Here is a 17,436-nt window from a genome sequence, read left to right on the forward strand (position 1 = left end):
AGTGTTGATGTATATAAAGGAAGAAACAATGTGTTAGATATCCAATGTGGGACAACTAGCAAAAGACAAAATAGCTTGCTTTGCCATTAAATGCTCCGACACTTACTTCCATATACAGTCTTTTGCCAGTAAGAGTCACAAAGTAATATGTACACAATACACACCTTCAAATAGTAATTTTTGCAGGTTTCTTTCGTAACTCACAAAAATGGTTTTTCTTTTTTAAAAATGTATTTCATGCTATTTTTTGGTAGGGATTTCATGCTATAATTAAAGATCAAGTTGAAATAAAATTTAAGATTTTGGTCGGTGTAAAAGCAATTGTTATGCCATGGAACCGTGTTCACCATCCATGGTGAACACGGTCCCAAATGGTAACGGTGCCCGTAAGTGGCACCGTTATCTTTTGTTTTTTTTTTCCTTAATTAATAGCGGAACTTTTATTCTTCATTTTTACATTTCGCGGTTTCACTTCCTCTTCGCGCAAGCTTCTTCAACACTCATAAATTATGGATGTGCATGCATGGATTTATGAATGTGCAATTATGAAATTGTGAATTTTCTTTTATGAGATTATGATTTTCTGTTATGAGATTATGAATTTTTGTTATGAGATTATGAATTTACAGAAAATTGATAATTACATAACTGTAAATTCATAATCTCATAACAGAAAATTCATAATTTAATAAATATTTTTCTCTTATGAGATTATGAATTTTCTCTTATGAAATTATGAATTTTCTGTTATGAGAGTATGAATTTTCTGTTATGAGATTATGAATTTACAGAAAATTCATAATTACATAACTTTAAATTCTTAATCTCATAACAAAAAATTCAAAATTTAAAAAATGTAAATTCATAATTTGAACATAGAATGCAAAACACCGTTAACAACACATTAACTAATTTTTTTCTTTAAAAATAACACCGTTTTAAAACATGTTCACAAAGCATGGTGAACACGTTTCCACCGCATAATTTGCGGTGTAAAAGAAAGCTGGCATTTATACGTAAGAGTGAGAATGAAAAGAAGATATTTGGGGTGATGAAATGAAATGGGCTGGATACATTGGGTCTGTATGTCTTTCACTTTCATGAACCCAAAAGGGCAACTTTGCACTAAGGAGCATAGGGGCCAGATAGCACTGTGGCACAACTGCCACGTAGCACGTGGCCTGTTAAAATCCCCGCATGACGTGGCACCCATTGAGTCCCAACCCTATTATATATATCCCCTCTCCCATGAACCTTATTTCCATTATATTCTCCCAAACCATTCTATTCTCTGTTTCACTCATCAAACTCTCCACTATTGTCTGATCTTTGTGTTCCTCAGCTCTTTCTTCTAAGTTGAAATCATATTTGACCAAATATGCCACCCCCAAATGACCCATATCCCTCCCATGACTCCCCTTTTACGTCCGTATCATCTTTTCCTATCACTCTTAAGGTAATAAATATGTTACCAATTAAGTAGAAGTTATATATACAAATTCTTTTGATCAATCATATAGTGACAATTAATGATAGTGCATGCATCTTATAGGTCTTTACTTTCTGACCCGACAAAGCATGTAGGATGAGATAAATCAAAAAAATTAATAGATTTACTCACTTTGAGCATAATTTTCACACTGCCGCTGCTGAGTTACACTGATTGAATTATTTTTCATCAGTTGTTGGTTGATGTAATTCGATGAAGTAGTAAATTAAATGTTTCTTTTAGAGTATTTAAATGGGTCTTTCAGGCTAAGGGGTTGGATCGATATATGGTAGGGTGGCTAATGTGTTGATGTTGTTGTTGGGCAGTTTACGGACGTGAGCTATAGGATAAAAGTTGAACGCCACGCGGCAAAGGGAGGGAGGCTAAGAAGGATGTTTTGGAGTGGGAGTGGGCCCACATCCTCTTCTAATCTCGAAAATCAAACGACGCCGCATGATGAACGGACCATCTTGAGCGGGATTACCGGGATAGTTCACCCGGGAGAGATCTTAGCCGTTCTCGGCCCCTCGGGGAGCGGCAAATCGACGCTCCTAAATGCTCTTGCAGGGAGGCTCCAAGGTCACTGCCTCACCGGAACAGTTCTCGCCAATAACCGGAAACTCAGCAAACCGGTTCTCAAGCGAACCGGGTTCGTGGCCCAGGACGACCTCCTCTACCCGCACCTCACGGTCCGCGAAACCCTGGTCTTCTGCGCGCTCCTCCGGCTCCCCGGTTCGGTCCACAAGAGAGACAAAATCGCGACGGCGGAGTCGGTGATCGCCGAGCTGGGGCTGGAGAAATGCGAGAACACGATCATCGGGAACGCCTTCGTCCGGGGAGTCTCCGGCGGGGAGCGAAAGCGGGTGAGCATAGCGCACGAGATGCTGATAAACCCGAGCCTGCTAATCCTGGACGAGCCGACGTCCGGTCTGGACTCGACCGCCGCCTTCCGGCTAGTTTCCACGCTGAGGTCGCTGGCTCAGAAGGGCAAAACCGTACTCACGTCGGTTCACCAGCCGTCGAGCCGGGTTTATCAGATGTTCAGCTCGGTTCTGGTTTTGTCGGAAGGCCGGAGTTTATATTTCGGGAAAGGGAATGAAGCCATGTCGTATTTCGAGTCGATTGGGTTTTCTCCGTCTTTTCCCATGAACCCTGCTGATTTCCTCCTTGATCTCGCTAATGGTACGTCATCTTTTATTCCTCCACCTATACATACATACATACCCATGTTATGTTATGTTATGTGATTATACCCATCATATTTCCATTCTACTCATATCTATAGCAAATTTAGTCTATCACTTTGACTTTTAGGCAACTAGATAAGTAGATAACATAGTATTTATATTTATATAATGTCAAAAACTTATGTGATACTGTCTCACGGATTCTTGTTTGTGAGACACGTCAAATTATAAATAATAGGATTAAAGTATTATAATTTCAGTTATAAATATTACATACAATACTTATCATTAGTAACAATTAATTTTATCTAAATAATAGCAAAATTTCACATATAATATTATAATATCTATCCTAAGTAACAATTTATTTTTAATTTAAATTGATATTAAATTTTCTTCAATAAGTATTACGGAGTACAATTTCTTTTCTTCTTTTTTTTTTTTTTTTTAAATAACATTTCAAATATAAGGATGCAATATTTACATTAGAATTATACATTATAAGTATCATAATGTCAATTATAAGCATTACAATATTTATTATTAATAATAATTATTCACATATAAATATTACAATATCAATTATAAGTAATAATTTATTCATTTCAAATTAGTATTAATTTTTTTTATAATAAATATTATAATTTCTATCATAAGTAACAAACAACTATCTTAGATTCTATCCGTCTCATGCAACTATGACTCTATATAATAAGATAATAAGAAGGACCAATTTAAATAATCTAACTCTACTGTTATAAAATTTATTATAAATAATCAAATATCTCAATTATGTAACTTCACCAAATCACTAATTACCCTAGCTACTCAAATTTACACTTGATTAAGCCTAAATGTATTTTACGTTTACTCAAATTTACACTTGATTAAGCCTAAATATATTATACTTAAAGAAGAAAAATGAAAAAGGGATTTGAGAGAAAAAAATGAAGAAGATGAGAGAAAGAAGAAAAAATAAGACTGTGCTCTAGAAAATGATTTTCACAAAATTTTGGGAAGTCATTTTTCATAAAAACACATTCATTTTTCTTTTGACCAAAATCATTTTTATTTTTGCCAAAAACTGGAAGTCCGGAAAATAATTTGCAGAAATTATTTTTCAAATTTTTTAAACACAGCATTGATAAAGCCTAAATATATTATACTTAACAAAAAAATATTACATATTGTTCAAGCATGTTCTCATTTTTATTAGAACTTTTTTTAAGGATATTATATATATATATATATTACAAGAATTCACTACACAAACTCCAGTTTTGATTCTTGTTGAACATAGATAGTTACAAACCGCAAATTGGGTTTGGTCTAGTTGCAATCTTTACCATCACTTTATCTATTAAAAGTACAATTAAATTCATAGTTATAATATTATTAGATGTATTTTGAGGGTAAAAATATTTGTTAATGTATAGATTATTTTAAGTGGCAAGAGAAACATTACACTCACTACCTGAGAGCTGAGTAAGTATTGAATAATTTGTATTTTTTAATCTTAACCGACAAACTAGATGATCATATGGAGGTCTATAGCTAACCAGCTCAAACTAGGAGTGTCAATTGACAAAAAAATGATTTAATTAATTTGACAATCAATTAATCATAATGTATCAAATTAATATTTATCTGATTGTGAAAGTATATGCAGTCTATCACTATCCTAAATTTAATGTTGTTGTTGGTACTTGGTGATGTAACTTAAGGCATTCAATGTCTCAATTTATTATGCATAGCTTTAAAAGTAGCAAGCAACACTGACCATGTTCAAAACGGGGGTGGGTCATTCTGGATTCTCTTAGATCTAGATCGATCTTATTAGAGGCGGCACATTATTGTGTGAGCAGTGGACCATGATCTACACAGTGTTGTGTAAATTATAATAATAAATACATTTTTAATATATTAAAAGTACATTATTCGTGTATTGAATGTACATTATACAAAATAATGTATTTTCAGTATTCAAATAATGTATTTTTTCTTTAAATACAATGTATATTTTTAATATATTAAAAGTACATTATTTTTGTACTGAATGTACATAATTTGATAGTATGATTCACACAGCTGATTGATTGATTGATTAGAGACAGTCCCCAACACAAGATGTGGTTATATGGTTTCTGCTCCCTGACTTTATAATAATGTCTATCATAAATATATAAAAAGTACGAATGATATTTTTATAAATAAAATAATAATTTTATCTTTATTATTTACAAATATTTTATTGTCTTTTTCTATTTATAATAATTGACATTTTTGTTAATCAGCATTGTACAGTTTTTAAAATATTTTAAACAATTATTAACTCGCATATAAAAAATATAATCTTTTTTCTACTTAGCTTATAATAATATATGTAAGATAATTTGTACTTTATCATTCTTTGTGATAAAAGAGTGTATACAAAGTTATCCCTAAGGAGAATAAATTTTCATGTTTTTAGTATAAATTTTAAAAAAAAAATCTTTATAGATCTTATAAATATATGTAGTAATAAAGGCTGAGTGGAGGATTGTGAATATCAAATGTCTTAAAATATTAAATAGATGGAAAGTGGGTGGCTTTTGTGGGCAAAAAAACCTAGCTAGCTAGTGGATATGTGCCCATATATTTTAGAATTGAATCTTGAAAAAGTTAGTTTCAAGTGGTGGCAACAAAATTAGTGGATAAAATTATTTGTACTCCATATATGTACCCTTTCTCCTGACCTAGTCAGCCCTCACCATATTGTTTCTTTTGTAAGCATTCTTGTTGGAGTACCACACCACACTTTTATCTTGTGATATTTTTAATCTTGGACTATTTTTAGGGTTGTACACTAATAGGTTATGTTCTCTCATTAAAATTCAGAGTATAATTTAGTTATATTGAAGTAGTTGAAACAATCATTCGTTTCAACTATTCTCAAAAGTAACCAGTAACTTTTATAAACTGTAGTAGCGATTAGAGCGGTAGGTCATTCCAACTGTAAAGTTTTAATAAGAATTTAATGGCCAGATGATGCAATTCAGACAATTCAACTGGTCCAATTTTAAGACTATCATCTCTCTAATTATTTCACTTTCATACCCTTTAATTAAATTAGAGACTAATAAGTAGAAGTGATTTCACTTTCATACCCTTTAATTAAATTAGAGACTAATAAGTAGAAGTGTGTCTTAATTACACTTTGACCTTTTGAAGTTGTGTTTACCCTTTTGTTGAAGGATGGGGGGAGTGAGTTCATGTTATGGTTCACCTAGAAAAGAGGACAATATATCTACATACATATTATCTTCTGCACCTGCATTAATCACTTGGTGTAATAAATGTCACATTCCCTACCTATGGGTATGGGAAACATATGGGGAGCATGCATGAGCTGATGCATACAATTTAGATACTATTATTTAAAAATTGCTATATTCTAATCTTATTATATTTTAATATATAAGTTAATATCATATGCAATCCTCCGAGTATAGTGGTTTTGCCACATTTAGTTTTAAACTTTTAAGTTAATCATCCGTGGTCCTTCAACTTTTAAATTGTTACCATCCGTGATCTAAGTTAACTATCCATGACCCTTCAACTATCAAATTTTAACCAGTCATGGTCCTTCTAGGAAGACAAGGGCTGGTTAAATTTTGAAAGTTGAAGGACCATTGATGGTTACTTAGACTACGGAGGATAAGAATTTAAAAGTTGAAAAATCACGAATAGTCAATTTAAAAATTTAAAACTAAACATGATAAAGTCACTATACTCGGAACTGATAACACCATATGACATTAACTCTTTAATATATCTATTATTGAGCATGCAATTAGGTGGCACATATATTTGATATAATGGCATGTAGTGATTCGAATTCAATAAATTAATGAAGACATTATTTGACAAATAAGGATAGCTGTTTTCCATGATGGTTGGTTTCCATCCTTAATATTGTCAGTTTGTCAGGTAGAAAATAGGTTGGTGGGACAAGTCACTACACTAGCTAGGAAATATATATACGATAACTAGCTAATTAAGGGTTTGGATTTAGGATTAAGTTGACAACACTGCTTGCGTAGGATAGCATGAAAAGAGTAATATTATGTTTTTGTTTAATGGTCGACTGCTAAATGTTAGTTAATTATTCTCTAATCATATTTTAACACATGCCCCACATATGCCCTTTCTTAATTTAATTAATTAATTGGTAGTTATTTGATTAGTGTTTTGCACATTTTTACATTATATTAATATTCATAAATCATAAAGCAACTTTAATTTCATTATTATACATATTCTTTCTATTCTAGTGCTTTTATCACAAGGATTGAGTACGAATTTGTTTTTCCATTTTTTAATGGAACAATAGGATTTACGATATACATTTTATTTTTTTTTATTTTGTTAATTATACAATTACAAATTAGTTATTGGTCTATTTACAAATTTCTCACTCGAAATCTCGGAGTTGGGTGACATCAACATGCAACTTTAGCTATTAAATTAGTGTAATGTTAAAATTATAAAATAAAATATTACAATGCTAAAAAATACCATGATTACTATATACGGAGTGTGTGTGTGTATATATATATATATATATATATATATATATATATATATATATATATATATATATATGTGTGTGTGTGTGTGTGTGTGTGTGTGTGTGTGTGTATAGGTTCATATAAGAACTGCTTTTTATATAAAATGATACTGATCATAGTCGTCCATTAAGGTTAATCAATGGTTGAATCTTTTAGTAAAAAGAAAATACAAGGTCAATTTTATACTTATTGTAAACATTCAAGTTTGCAGTATTTATAAAATTGGCCTCTATTTCTTAGTTTTCAATCACTTTCAACCGTTGATCTATTCGAATAGATAGATCATAGACCTGTTTCGCATCAATCCTCATATATATATATCGACACACGCATAGAGGTTGTGGTGTTTTTTTAAATTGAATTTCGTTTTACTTATTATACCCGTATTGCATGGTGTCTCTTAGGGTGCGTTTGGAAACTTAGAAAATGATTTCTAGAAGTCATTTTTTAGATTTTCAGTGTTTGGTTAGAGTGGGAAAATGAAAGTCAATGAAAAATAGGGCGTGGTCAATGGAAAATAGAGGAATTTTTTTTTTTTTGGAAAATGACTTTTCCTATTTATTTTTTTATTTTTTTTTGGGGAAGTCATTTTCCGTTTGCAGCAGTGGAGCAGCCAATCACCCGTCGCCGCCACCACCATCACCACTACCACCACCATCATTTTATATTTTAAATATTTAAAATTAAAAATATGCTCATTTTTCCAAAAGTGAATCAAACACACCAAAACAATTTTCTGGAATGCAATAAAACACTGAAAATGAAATTTTTTTCTGATAAATGACTCATTTTTCATAAGTCCTTTTTTTGCTATTCTAACACACCTTTAGGCTAGTAGTAGTATTATAAAATTTGTAATAATAGTAGATACCAATTTGTGATTTTGTAGCAAATAGAGCTTTTGCAGTTCTTCAAAGATCTTTACCAATCAACTAGACATATGAACATACGTTTTAATTTGTGGTTTGAACACATTTCATATGATTCCACTAAGTGTTGAATATAATAGTGTATGACAAAAATCCTGATCCGATCCAAGAACAAAGTACTATGCATTCACAACTTTAGATTCAACTTTTTCAGAGGTTTGATCACAAGGGCACCACGTGTTTGGGTGTCGAATTAAATTAGCTTATAGCAATATTTGAAAAAAAAAAAAAAGAAGAAAAGAAGTTAGAAAGTGGTGATTTTGATATATAGTGGTCTCGATTCTATGTAAAACACAGCATTATTATATATCATTGTAGCTTAGTGGAGTCCCACAATGCCCACCAACATTGGACAGCTTTTATTTTATTTTGTTTTTTTTTCAGTTCGTGCAATGTTTGCATTTAGTGCATTTTTAAATTTTTACCATTAGGTTTAACATCATGATTAATATATGATTGTGTTATGATATATATAGGATCAGGTTTGCGTGCGGACATTGCTTTTTGTGCGATTAAGTACCATTGGGTATGCATAAATACACAATAAAATATTTTAAAATGCACCATTAGGCGTGATGCATTTATACATTTCATTATGTTGCATTTTTGTACACTGTATGGTACATTTGTGCATACCTAATGGTGCAATCCGCGCCGGCAATACAGAAAGTCATGTCTTTATTTGAACAAGCATAATATATATATATATATATATATATATATATATTATGCACTTTCAATTACAAAGTGTCACTTTTACATTGATATATGCAATCTGCGCCGGGGATACAGAAAGTCATGTCTTTATTTGAACAAGCATAATATATATATATATATATATATATATATATATATATATATATATATATATATATATATATATATATATATATTATGCACTTTCAATTACAAAGTGTCACTTTTACATTGATATATTACACTTTTATACCTACCATTAATATTTTGATTAATGCAATTATCATGCACTTATATAGTACTTTTTCAACTTTATTATACTAATTATACACATTTTTTTTTTTTGAGAAGAATTATACACATTTTTTAACTGTTTATAAAATGTCTTTTTCTTTTTGGTAGGGATAAAATGTCTTTTTCTTTTATACTTTTTACCCCTCAAATTAATGCTCTGGCCTGGGTTGGTTACTTTGTTAGTTATTTTATTTCCCTGTATTTGGTACGATCGGAGTATCATGTTATTGTCATTGATTAAATGTGGAGTGTGATTTGTTCTCATTTTTTACATTAGCATTTTTTTCTCACAGTATATGTGTGTGCGTGTGCATGCATTTGCGTGTGATACATAGAAAGAATCTTTCTATTAGCATAAAAGTATTATTACAATATAATAATTTATTTAAGTGTCACGGGCACGTACATATATATATATATTGATTGAGAAGATGTTATAACATAAAGTGATATATGTGTTTAAGCCCCTCCCGTGAGGACTGTGAAAATAGCCAAATTGCAGGATGTACCTAGTAAAGCAAGGTTTGAGCGCTTGCTTTTTGTCCTAAGACTCAGATCTAGAGGTAAATTGCAGGATGTACCTAGTAAAGCAAAGTTTGAGTGCTTGCTTTTTGCCCTAAGACTCGGATCTTCCCCCATCGAGGATTCAGACTTGGGTTGGGTCATTATGATCCAATTATACTGTGGATCGCGGTCCACAAAGCTTTGTGAATCATGATCCAAAACGGCCGACACTATAGTATATCTAAACTGATACTGTCCCACATATTATTTTTATTATATTATCAAATGAAACTGCAATTGAATTGAAATGAAAATATAGTTGTGATGAAATGAAACTACAGTGTATATAAAATGAAACTGAATAACAATTTCACATATTTGAATGTATATTATCTAGCGAAACTGTAGTTATATCAAAATGATATTGTAGTTGTGTTGAAATGAAACTACAGTGCATATTTGATGCCTAGACCATAATGCATTGTGGACTGCGGTCCACAATATAATTTTCCGGTCATTATATCCACCCACACTCAATCTTTTGACTATAAAGTGGCATATATATGGATTTTTAGTAGGGAGTTCTACTACATAAACTCCCAAAGTTTACTCCCTCATTTATACTCCCTGAGGTGGCAAACCAGGATTGGTTATTTTCATCATGTGGGTCCACTGACAAGTGTCTACATCAAAAGTATGTGAGAGGGAGTAAAAGTTGGGAGTTTAAAATGAGAGTACAGCAAGTATTTTCCTTTTAGTAGGTGTTGAGTAATGTTTGATTATATTGTTTGGAAAAATGCAGGGGTGTGCCAGCATGATGGTGTGGTAAGTGAGATAGATAGGCCAAGTGTGAAGCAAAAACTAGTGTCCTCTTACAACTCCATATTGGCCCCAAAGGTAAAAGCTGCATGCATGGAACGCACACCAACTTTAGCGTCCTCCCATAATGTTTCATCATATCCTAACAACAAACAAAGGAGCTTCGTCATATTTTCCTCCATTTGGTTCAACCAGTTCTCCGTTCTCCTCCACCGAGGCCTCAAAGAACGCCGCCACGACACCTTCAACGCCCTCCGAGTCTTCCAGGTCCTCGCCGCCGCCCTCCTAGCCGGCGCCATGTGGTGGCACTCCGACTACACCGACGTCCAAGACCGCCTCGGTCTGCTCTTCTTCATCTCCATCTTCTGGGGCGTCTTCCCATCGTTCAACGCCGCCTTCGCCTTCCCCCAGGAGCGAGCCATCTTCGTGAAGGAGAGGGCTTCCGGCATGTACACGCTCTCCTCCTACTTTGTGGCGAGGGTCGTCGGAGATCTCCCCATGGAGTTGATCCTCCCCACGTTGTTCGTCACTATTCTCTACTGGATGGCGGGGCTGAAACCTGAGATCTTGGCGTTTGTGTTTACGGTGTTGGTCGTGCTGGGATACGTGGTGGTGTCGCAGGGCCTGGGGCTCTTCCTCGGCGCGGTTATTATGGACGCCAAACAGGCCTCCACCGTCGCCACCGTCACCATGCTGGCGTTTGTCCTCACCGGCGGATTCTACGTGCACCGTGTGCCGCCGTGCCTGGCGTGGATCAAGTACATCTCCACCACGTTTTACTGCTACCGCCTCCTGATCGACGTCCAGTACGGTGAAGGCGAAGGGATTTCGTCGCTTCTGGGTTGCTCACGCGGTAGCGCCGCCGCCGGTTGTAAGTTCGTCCGGGATGATATTCAGGGCCAAATTCATCCCGCCACTAGCGTCGCCGTCTTGGTGGTTATGTTCTTGGGGTACAGGTTGGTCGCTTATCTTGCATTGAGGCGTATTAAGGCCTGAAATATTATCTAGCCAAGATGACAAGAAATTCTACTCTTGAAATCACAAGATCAGAGTTTAAATACTTGCTTCTTTGTCAGCTAGAATCACAATGTTTAGTCACACTGAAAAGATTTTTAGGTTTTTCTCGTCATCATCTAAAAAAACTTGAAATATTTGACCCTGTTAGATGGTGAAGTTTTATTTGTGATCATAGGTTTCTGCTAATTAATGTTCCTGGGATTTTGGTTATTCCTGATGAGTAGCATCAATTAAGCTAATTAAGGAGCAATTTGTAACAGACACGAACCCATAGTTGTTGTCACTTGCTTGACTGCTGGCGAAGGCCAGAATATTGTATTCCTCATCAATATAATATGTAAGTAGTTTTGAACATATTACCACGTTAGAATTCAAAAGAGGGGAAATATTCACTTTTCATTCCCCTTAGGTGACATAGAAAGTTTCTTTAATTTGAACCATGTGGATGTGTAAGTAGTTTTAATCCTCTTCCAAGGATTAAACTTGTAAGTAGTTTTAATCCTCTTCCAAGGATTAAACTTGTGATTATTCATTTCTCACCTCTTTATTTTGCTAGAAAACAAAATCTAGCTACTTAGTAGTATATAATGATATGATGTTTCCAACATGATAAAGGAATGTCAAAAATAGCTAATTCGTAAGTGAGATGTCACTGTCCACCATATCTATCATGAGTGAAATAAATTAAAGTAATGACAGACTTCCTTAGAGTTGAGCCCATCAAAAAGCCCATGGTTTGTGCATCATTGAGGACTCGGCAAATTATATCCTGCACCGCGCGTCAGACACTATAGTGTGTCTAAATCGACACTGTTAAAACGACGTCATTTTATTTAATGAAAATAAACAGAATCTTCGCAAAAAATAACTCCGTTCTTCATTTTCATTTTGTATACACTGCAGTTTCAGTTCAACACAACTACAGTTTCATTTTGATATAACTGCAGTTTCATTCAATATTTATACAATTGAATATGCAAAAAACGTTGGGCGCCAAGGCTTCGGGCGCCGATTTTTTATTTTTTATTTTTTTAATTAAAAATAAAATTAAAAATTAAAAATTTTCAAAATTTAGTAATAAAACATGAGGTTTCCATAGTTATTTCTTAGAAACTATTTACGAAAGTGGTTGTACAATTGTTCAAAAGATTGTTTAAACCATATAAATACATAAAAAAAACTAAAATTAAGAGCTAAAGAAGCATTTTTTTGAGAAATTAGTGGACCAAACCACCTTTGGCGATGTATAGATCTCGAAAAAATACGCGATTTGAAAAAAAAAATTTGTCAAAATCAGACAACCGAGTCAAAAGTTATGCCTTCCCGAACATTTCCCACATTTTCAACAAAAAAAAAAATAATAAAAAATTCCCAACCGGCCGGTTAAGCGGTCTAGGCGGCCGCCTAGACCGCCTAGCCGGCCGGTCGCGGAGGAGGCCGCCGAGGCCATTCCTCGCGGCGGCCTCCCACCGCCTAGCACTTGGGCGCGATTTTTGCAACATTGATAATTTTATTAAAACACAACTACATGATCATTTGAATATAGTTACAGCTTCATTGTACAATATACACTCAAATATGTGAAATCTTATTCAGTTTCATTTTATATATACTGTAGTTTCATTTCACCACAACTACAGTATCATTTTTATATAACTGTAGTTTCATTTGATAATATAAAAATAATACCTGAGCCCGTATCGATTTAGACACACTGTAGTGTCTGACGCGCGGTGCATAATCGATTATGCACCGCGGTGCACGATATAACGACCCTGGGGACTCCTATTGGTTTTCAACGTCTATTGCTTAAAGATCGTTTGGGTGATGAAAACTGCATATTTTAGATTGATCACAAAGTCTCAAAATTCAAGAGAATAAATATAATACAAGAGTTATAATAAGACTATACTACTACAAAATACATTTACCACGGCGATTATTTTTATAAATACATGACGGTTCTTGATGTGACGCGTAAGTGATCACCTTTGTAAACAAAGACTTTCTACGGCGGTTTTTTGAAACGCCGTGTATACTTCATATATACGGCGGTTGCTAACCGCCGTCTAATCTCACAATGTATGCCGTGCAATCTCAACAATTATATGTATAGACGGCGGTTTCTTGATCGAGGAACCGCCGTCTATACATATAATTTGGACCTCAAAAAATATGTATAGACGGTGGTTCCTCAAGAAAACCGCCGTCTATACATATATTTTGGACGTTAAAACATATGTATAGACGAGAGCTCAATGAAAGATCCGCTGTCTATACATATGTTTTAACGTGCAAAATATATGTATAGACGGCGGTTTTTTTGAGGAACCGCCGTCTATACATATAAATTGAACCTTATAAAATATGTTTAGACGGCGGTTCAAAGAAAGAATCCCGTCTATACATATATTTCTTAATATTTATATTTCTTTTGAAAAAGGATTTATATATATATATATATATATATATATATATATATATATATATATATATATATATATATATATATATATATATTTTTTTTTTTTTTTGACTTTGTAAATCTCTAATATCAAATACAATAAAAAGTTGCACAATTTGGATAAAAATGCATACAACAATTCCAGTATTAAAAATTTGTAAATCTCAAATTTCATATGTAATAAAAAGCTATTCAATTGCATCAAAATGCATACAATACAACAACATGATATATATAATCAATCACAACCAATACTAATAACTAAATACTAATTCATTGTCATAATAATGTAGTTGTAATCCAAAAATCAACAAATCTTTTGCACCATAAATTTCTCATCCCATCAATTTCTTCTTGTGAATAGCTTTGAGTATTATTGAACATCTACAAATTTAAACTCAAGTTAGAAAGTAAGTACAATCAAAATAACTAAATCTAATAAGTATGGCCGTAAAAAATATATTGAAGTGGTCATTACTTACCTTGTCTAATCCATCATCCAATTCCATTTGTAAAATATCAAACATATATTTCATCACATAATATCCACATTCTGAATATCCGGATTTTTTAGGGAAGTACAACAAATTTAGAATATAAAATTAATACAATAATATAAAACTAAACTAAACATGCAATTTGTATAAATATGAAGTACTTTGCATGGAATCCATGTCGACGATTTGACTCTATTTACCTTCAATTTATGTTTGACAACTAGAAATTCTTTGAGTACACTAAGAACATTAAAAAAATACATATATTTAAATAAATAACATAACATAACATAACATACTACTTTACAATATAATGAATATATAAATACATATGATTTACGTACTTGTCAATTACTTTCTTAATATCTCCACGTTCTTTAATCCCTTGAATAGAATCGAAGGAATACACTTTCAACTTTTCAGGACAAATACCATACAACATCCAATGATCACTGCTGATGGATATATTATGCTCGGAGTAAACCGACCCAGGGGAGCGGAGCAAGAAATTGGAGCGGCCCAAGACGTCTCACCTCGGTCCAAGACGCCCAGGTCCATAGCGAGCTCGGCCTAGGACGCCTCGGCACAAGGCACAAGGCACCTCGGCCTATGACGCCTCGGCTACAAAGGGCTCGGCCGTGGTAGACCCGGCCGCGTTGTGCATAGTGGTCGGGTCGGGACATTTACTCTCTTTCGTTGTCTACTTCTCCAACGAAGAGAGTGGGGGACTCATGATGGATATATTATGATCGGAGCAAACTGACCCGGGAAGCGGAGCAATGAAGTATGGAATGGACCCGGGGTCCGGAGGTTGAGCCCCGGGCGCAAACTTGGCCACGGTGAGCTCGGTCATGCCGAGCTCGGCCCATGAGCTCGGCCATGGTGAGCTTGGCCCTATGAGCTCGGCCATGGTGAGCTCGGGCATGTTGAGCTCGGCCAAGGTGAGCTCGGCCATGTCGAGCTCGGCCTTATGAGCTCGGCCATGGTGAGCTCGGCCACGGTGAGCTCGGACATGTCGAGATCGGCCCTATGAGCTCGGCCATGGTGAGCTCGGTCACAGTGAGCTCGGCTATGTCGAGCTCGGCACACCCGCGGACCCGGTCTACACCCGGGCGCGGTCAACTCGGAGATCCAACTACCCCCAGATTTAGGGGGAGGCGGTTGGGGGGTCTAGCTTGTATAAAAGCCCCCCTCCTTGTCCTAAAAAGGCATATTCACTATTTTACACCTACTATTGTCCTAATCAAGCCTTGTAATAGCTTATTAGCGATACTTAATATAATATACGGTCCCTGCGACCTTACGATATCCTTGCTTTACATTTATTTATTTCATATCACGTTCTTATCCGGATTCATTGATTCGGGTCTACCCCGGGTCAATTAAATCTATGCATAGAGGTTGGGTCGGTACTTTTCCTAACATGCCTCTCCCCCCGGAGGTAGGCACATTTTGTGTCTCTCCTCTAGGAGGTGGGCATTTATGTCTCCCCTCCTGGAGGTGGGCATATTTTATGTCTCCCTTCTGGGAGATGGGCATATCTTATGGCTCCCTCCGGGAGGTGTGTCCTTTTGTACCTTGCTTCGATAAACATGCTTCTCCTCCCGGAGGTGGCCACATTTTATGTCTCCCCTCCGAGAGGTACTTCCTTTTGCCTTCGATAAACATGCGTTCCCTCCCGGAGGTGGGAACATTTTATGTCTCCCCTCTGAGAGGTGGGCACATTTCATGCTTTGCGTTGATAAACATGCTTCCCCTCCCGGAGGTGGGCACATTTTATGTCTCCCCTTCGGGAGGTACTTCCTTTTGTCTTTGCTTCGCTAAACATGCTTCCCCTCCCGGAGGTGGGCACATTGTATTGACTTGGTGTTTTGAATGGACAATCAGCTCTCCCTTATTGATTCATTGTTACTTTTTTTTTTTTTTTTTTTTTTTTTTTTTTCGCACAATGCCTTATGTTAGCCGCTTGAGCCTAGTCTTCCTGGACTAAGCCACCGGGCTCTTCCGTCGGGGTTGGTACGCGAGGTCGGACCTCGTGCCCCCTTAGGGTACGTTAGCCGCTTGAGCCTAGTCCTGCCGGACTAAGCCACCGGGCTCTTCCGTCGGGGTTGGTACGCGAGGTCGGACCTCGTGACCCCTTAGGGTGCGCTACCCGCATGAGCCAAGTCCTGTCGGACTAAGCCATCGGACTCTCCCGTCGGGGTTGGTACGCGAGGTTGGACCTCGTGCCCCATTAGGGTGCGCAAGTCGCTTGGGCCGAGTCCTGCCGGACTAAGCCACCGAGCTCTTCCGTCGGGGTTGGTACTCGAGGTCGGACCTCGTGCCCGCTTAGGGTACGTTACCCGCATGAGCCACGTCCTGCCAGACTAAGCCATCGGACTCTCCCGTCGGGGTTGGTACGCGAGGTCGGACCTCGTGCCCCCTTAGGGTGCGCAAGCCGTTCGGCCGAGTCCTGCCGGACTAAGCCCTCGGACTCTCCCGTCGGGGTTGGTACGCGAGGTCGGACCTCGTGCTTCTTTAGGGTGCGTAAGCCGTTGGGCCGAGTCCTGCCGGACTAAGCCAACAAGCTCTTCGGTCGGGGTTGGTACGCGAGGTCGGACCTCGTGCCCCCATAGGGTACATTAACCGCATGAGCTAAGTCTTGCCGGACTAAGCCATCGGACTCTCCCGTCGGGGTTGGTACGCGAGGTCGGACCTCGTGCCCCCTTAGGGTGCGCAAGCCGTTGGGCCGAGTCCTGCCGGACTAAGCCACCGAGCTCTTCCGTCGGGGTTGGTACGCGAGGTCGGACCTCGTGCCCCCTTAGGGTACGTCACCCGCATGAGCCAAGTCCTGCCGGACTAAGCCATCGGACTCTCCCGTCGGGGTTTGTAAGCGAGGTCGGATCTCGTGCCCCCTTAGGGTGCGCAAGCCGTTGGGCCGAGTCCTGCCG

The 17,436-nt window shown here is 36.6% G+C and overlaps 1 protein-coding gene across 1 annotated transcript; it reads left to right on the forward strand.

The window, feature by feature from the left end:
- The first annotated feature begins 1,286 nt into the window (after positions 1 to 1,286).
- Positions 1,287 to 11,804, forward strand: LOC109171312 (ABC transporter G family member 25-like). Its single transcript, XM_019320388.1, has 3 exons — positions 1,287 to 1,456; positions 1,816 to 2,671; positions 10,512 to 11,804. Exons 1-3 carry the CDS (start codon positions 1,379 to 1,381, stop codon positions 11,522 to 11,524), a joined length of 1,947 nt encoding a protein of 648 aa, XP_019175933.1. The 5' UTR covers positions 1,287 to 1,378; the 3' UTR covers positions 11,525 to 11,804.
- Positions 11,805 to 17,436: the final 5,632 nt, after the last annotated feature.

This window comes from Ipomoea nil, unplaced genomic scaffold, assembly GCF_001879475.1.
Source record: "Ipomoea nil cultivar Tokyo-kokei standard unplaced genomic scaffold, Asagao_1.1 scaffold3415, whole genome shotgun sequence".
Lineage (NCBI taxonomy): Eukaryota > Viridiplantae > Streptophyta > Magnoliopsida > Solanales > Convolvulaceae > Ipomoea > Ipomoea nil.

What these genes read in the sequence shown, in the direction of transcription:
- LOC109171312 (XM_019320388.1), top strand. Translation starts at nt 1,379, where the DNA reads ATGCCACCCCCAAATGACCCATATCCCTCCCATGACTCCCCTTTTACG. An exon ending in CTTTTCCTATCACTCTTAAG is followed by an intron (nt 1,457 to 1,815) that starts GTAATAAATATG and finishes GTTGTTGGGCAG; the next exon opens with TTTACGGACGTGAGCTATAG. An exon ending in CCTCCTTGATCTCGCTAATG is followed by an intron (nt 2,672 to 10,511) that starts GTACGTCATCTT and finishes GGAAAAATGCAG; the next exon opens with GGGTGTGCCAGCATGATGGT.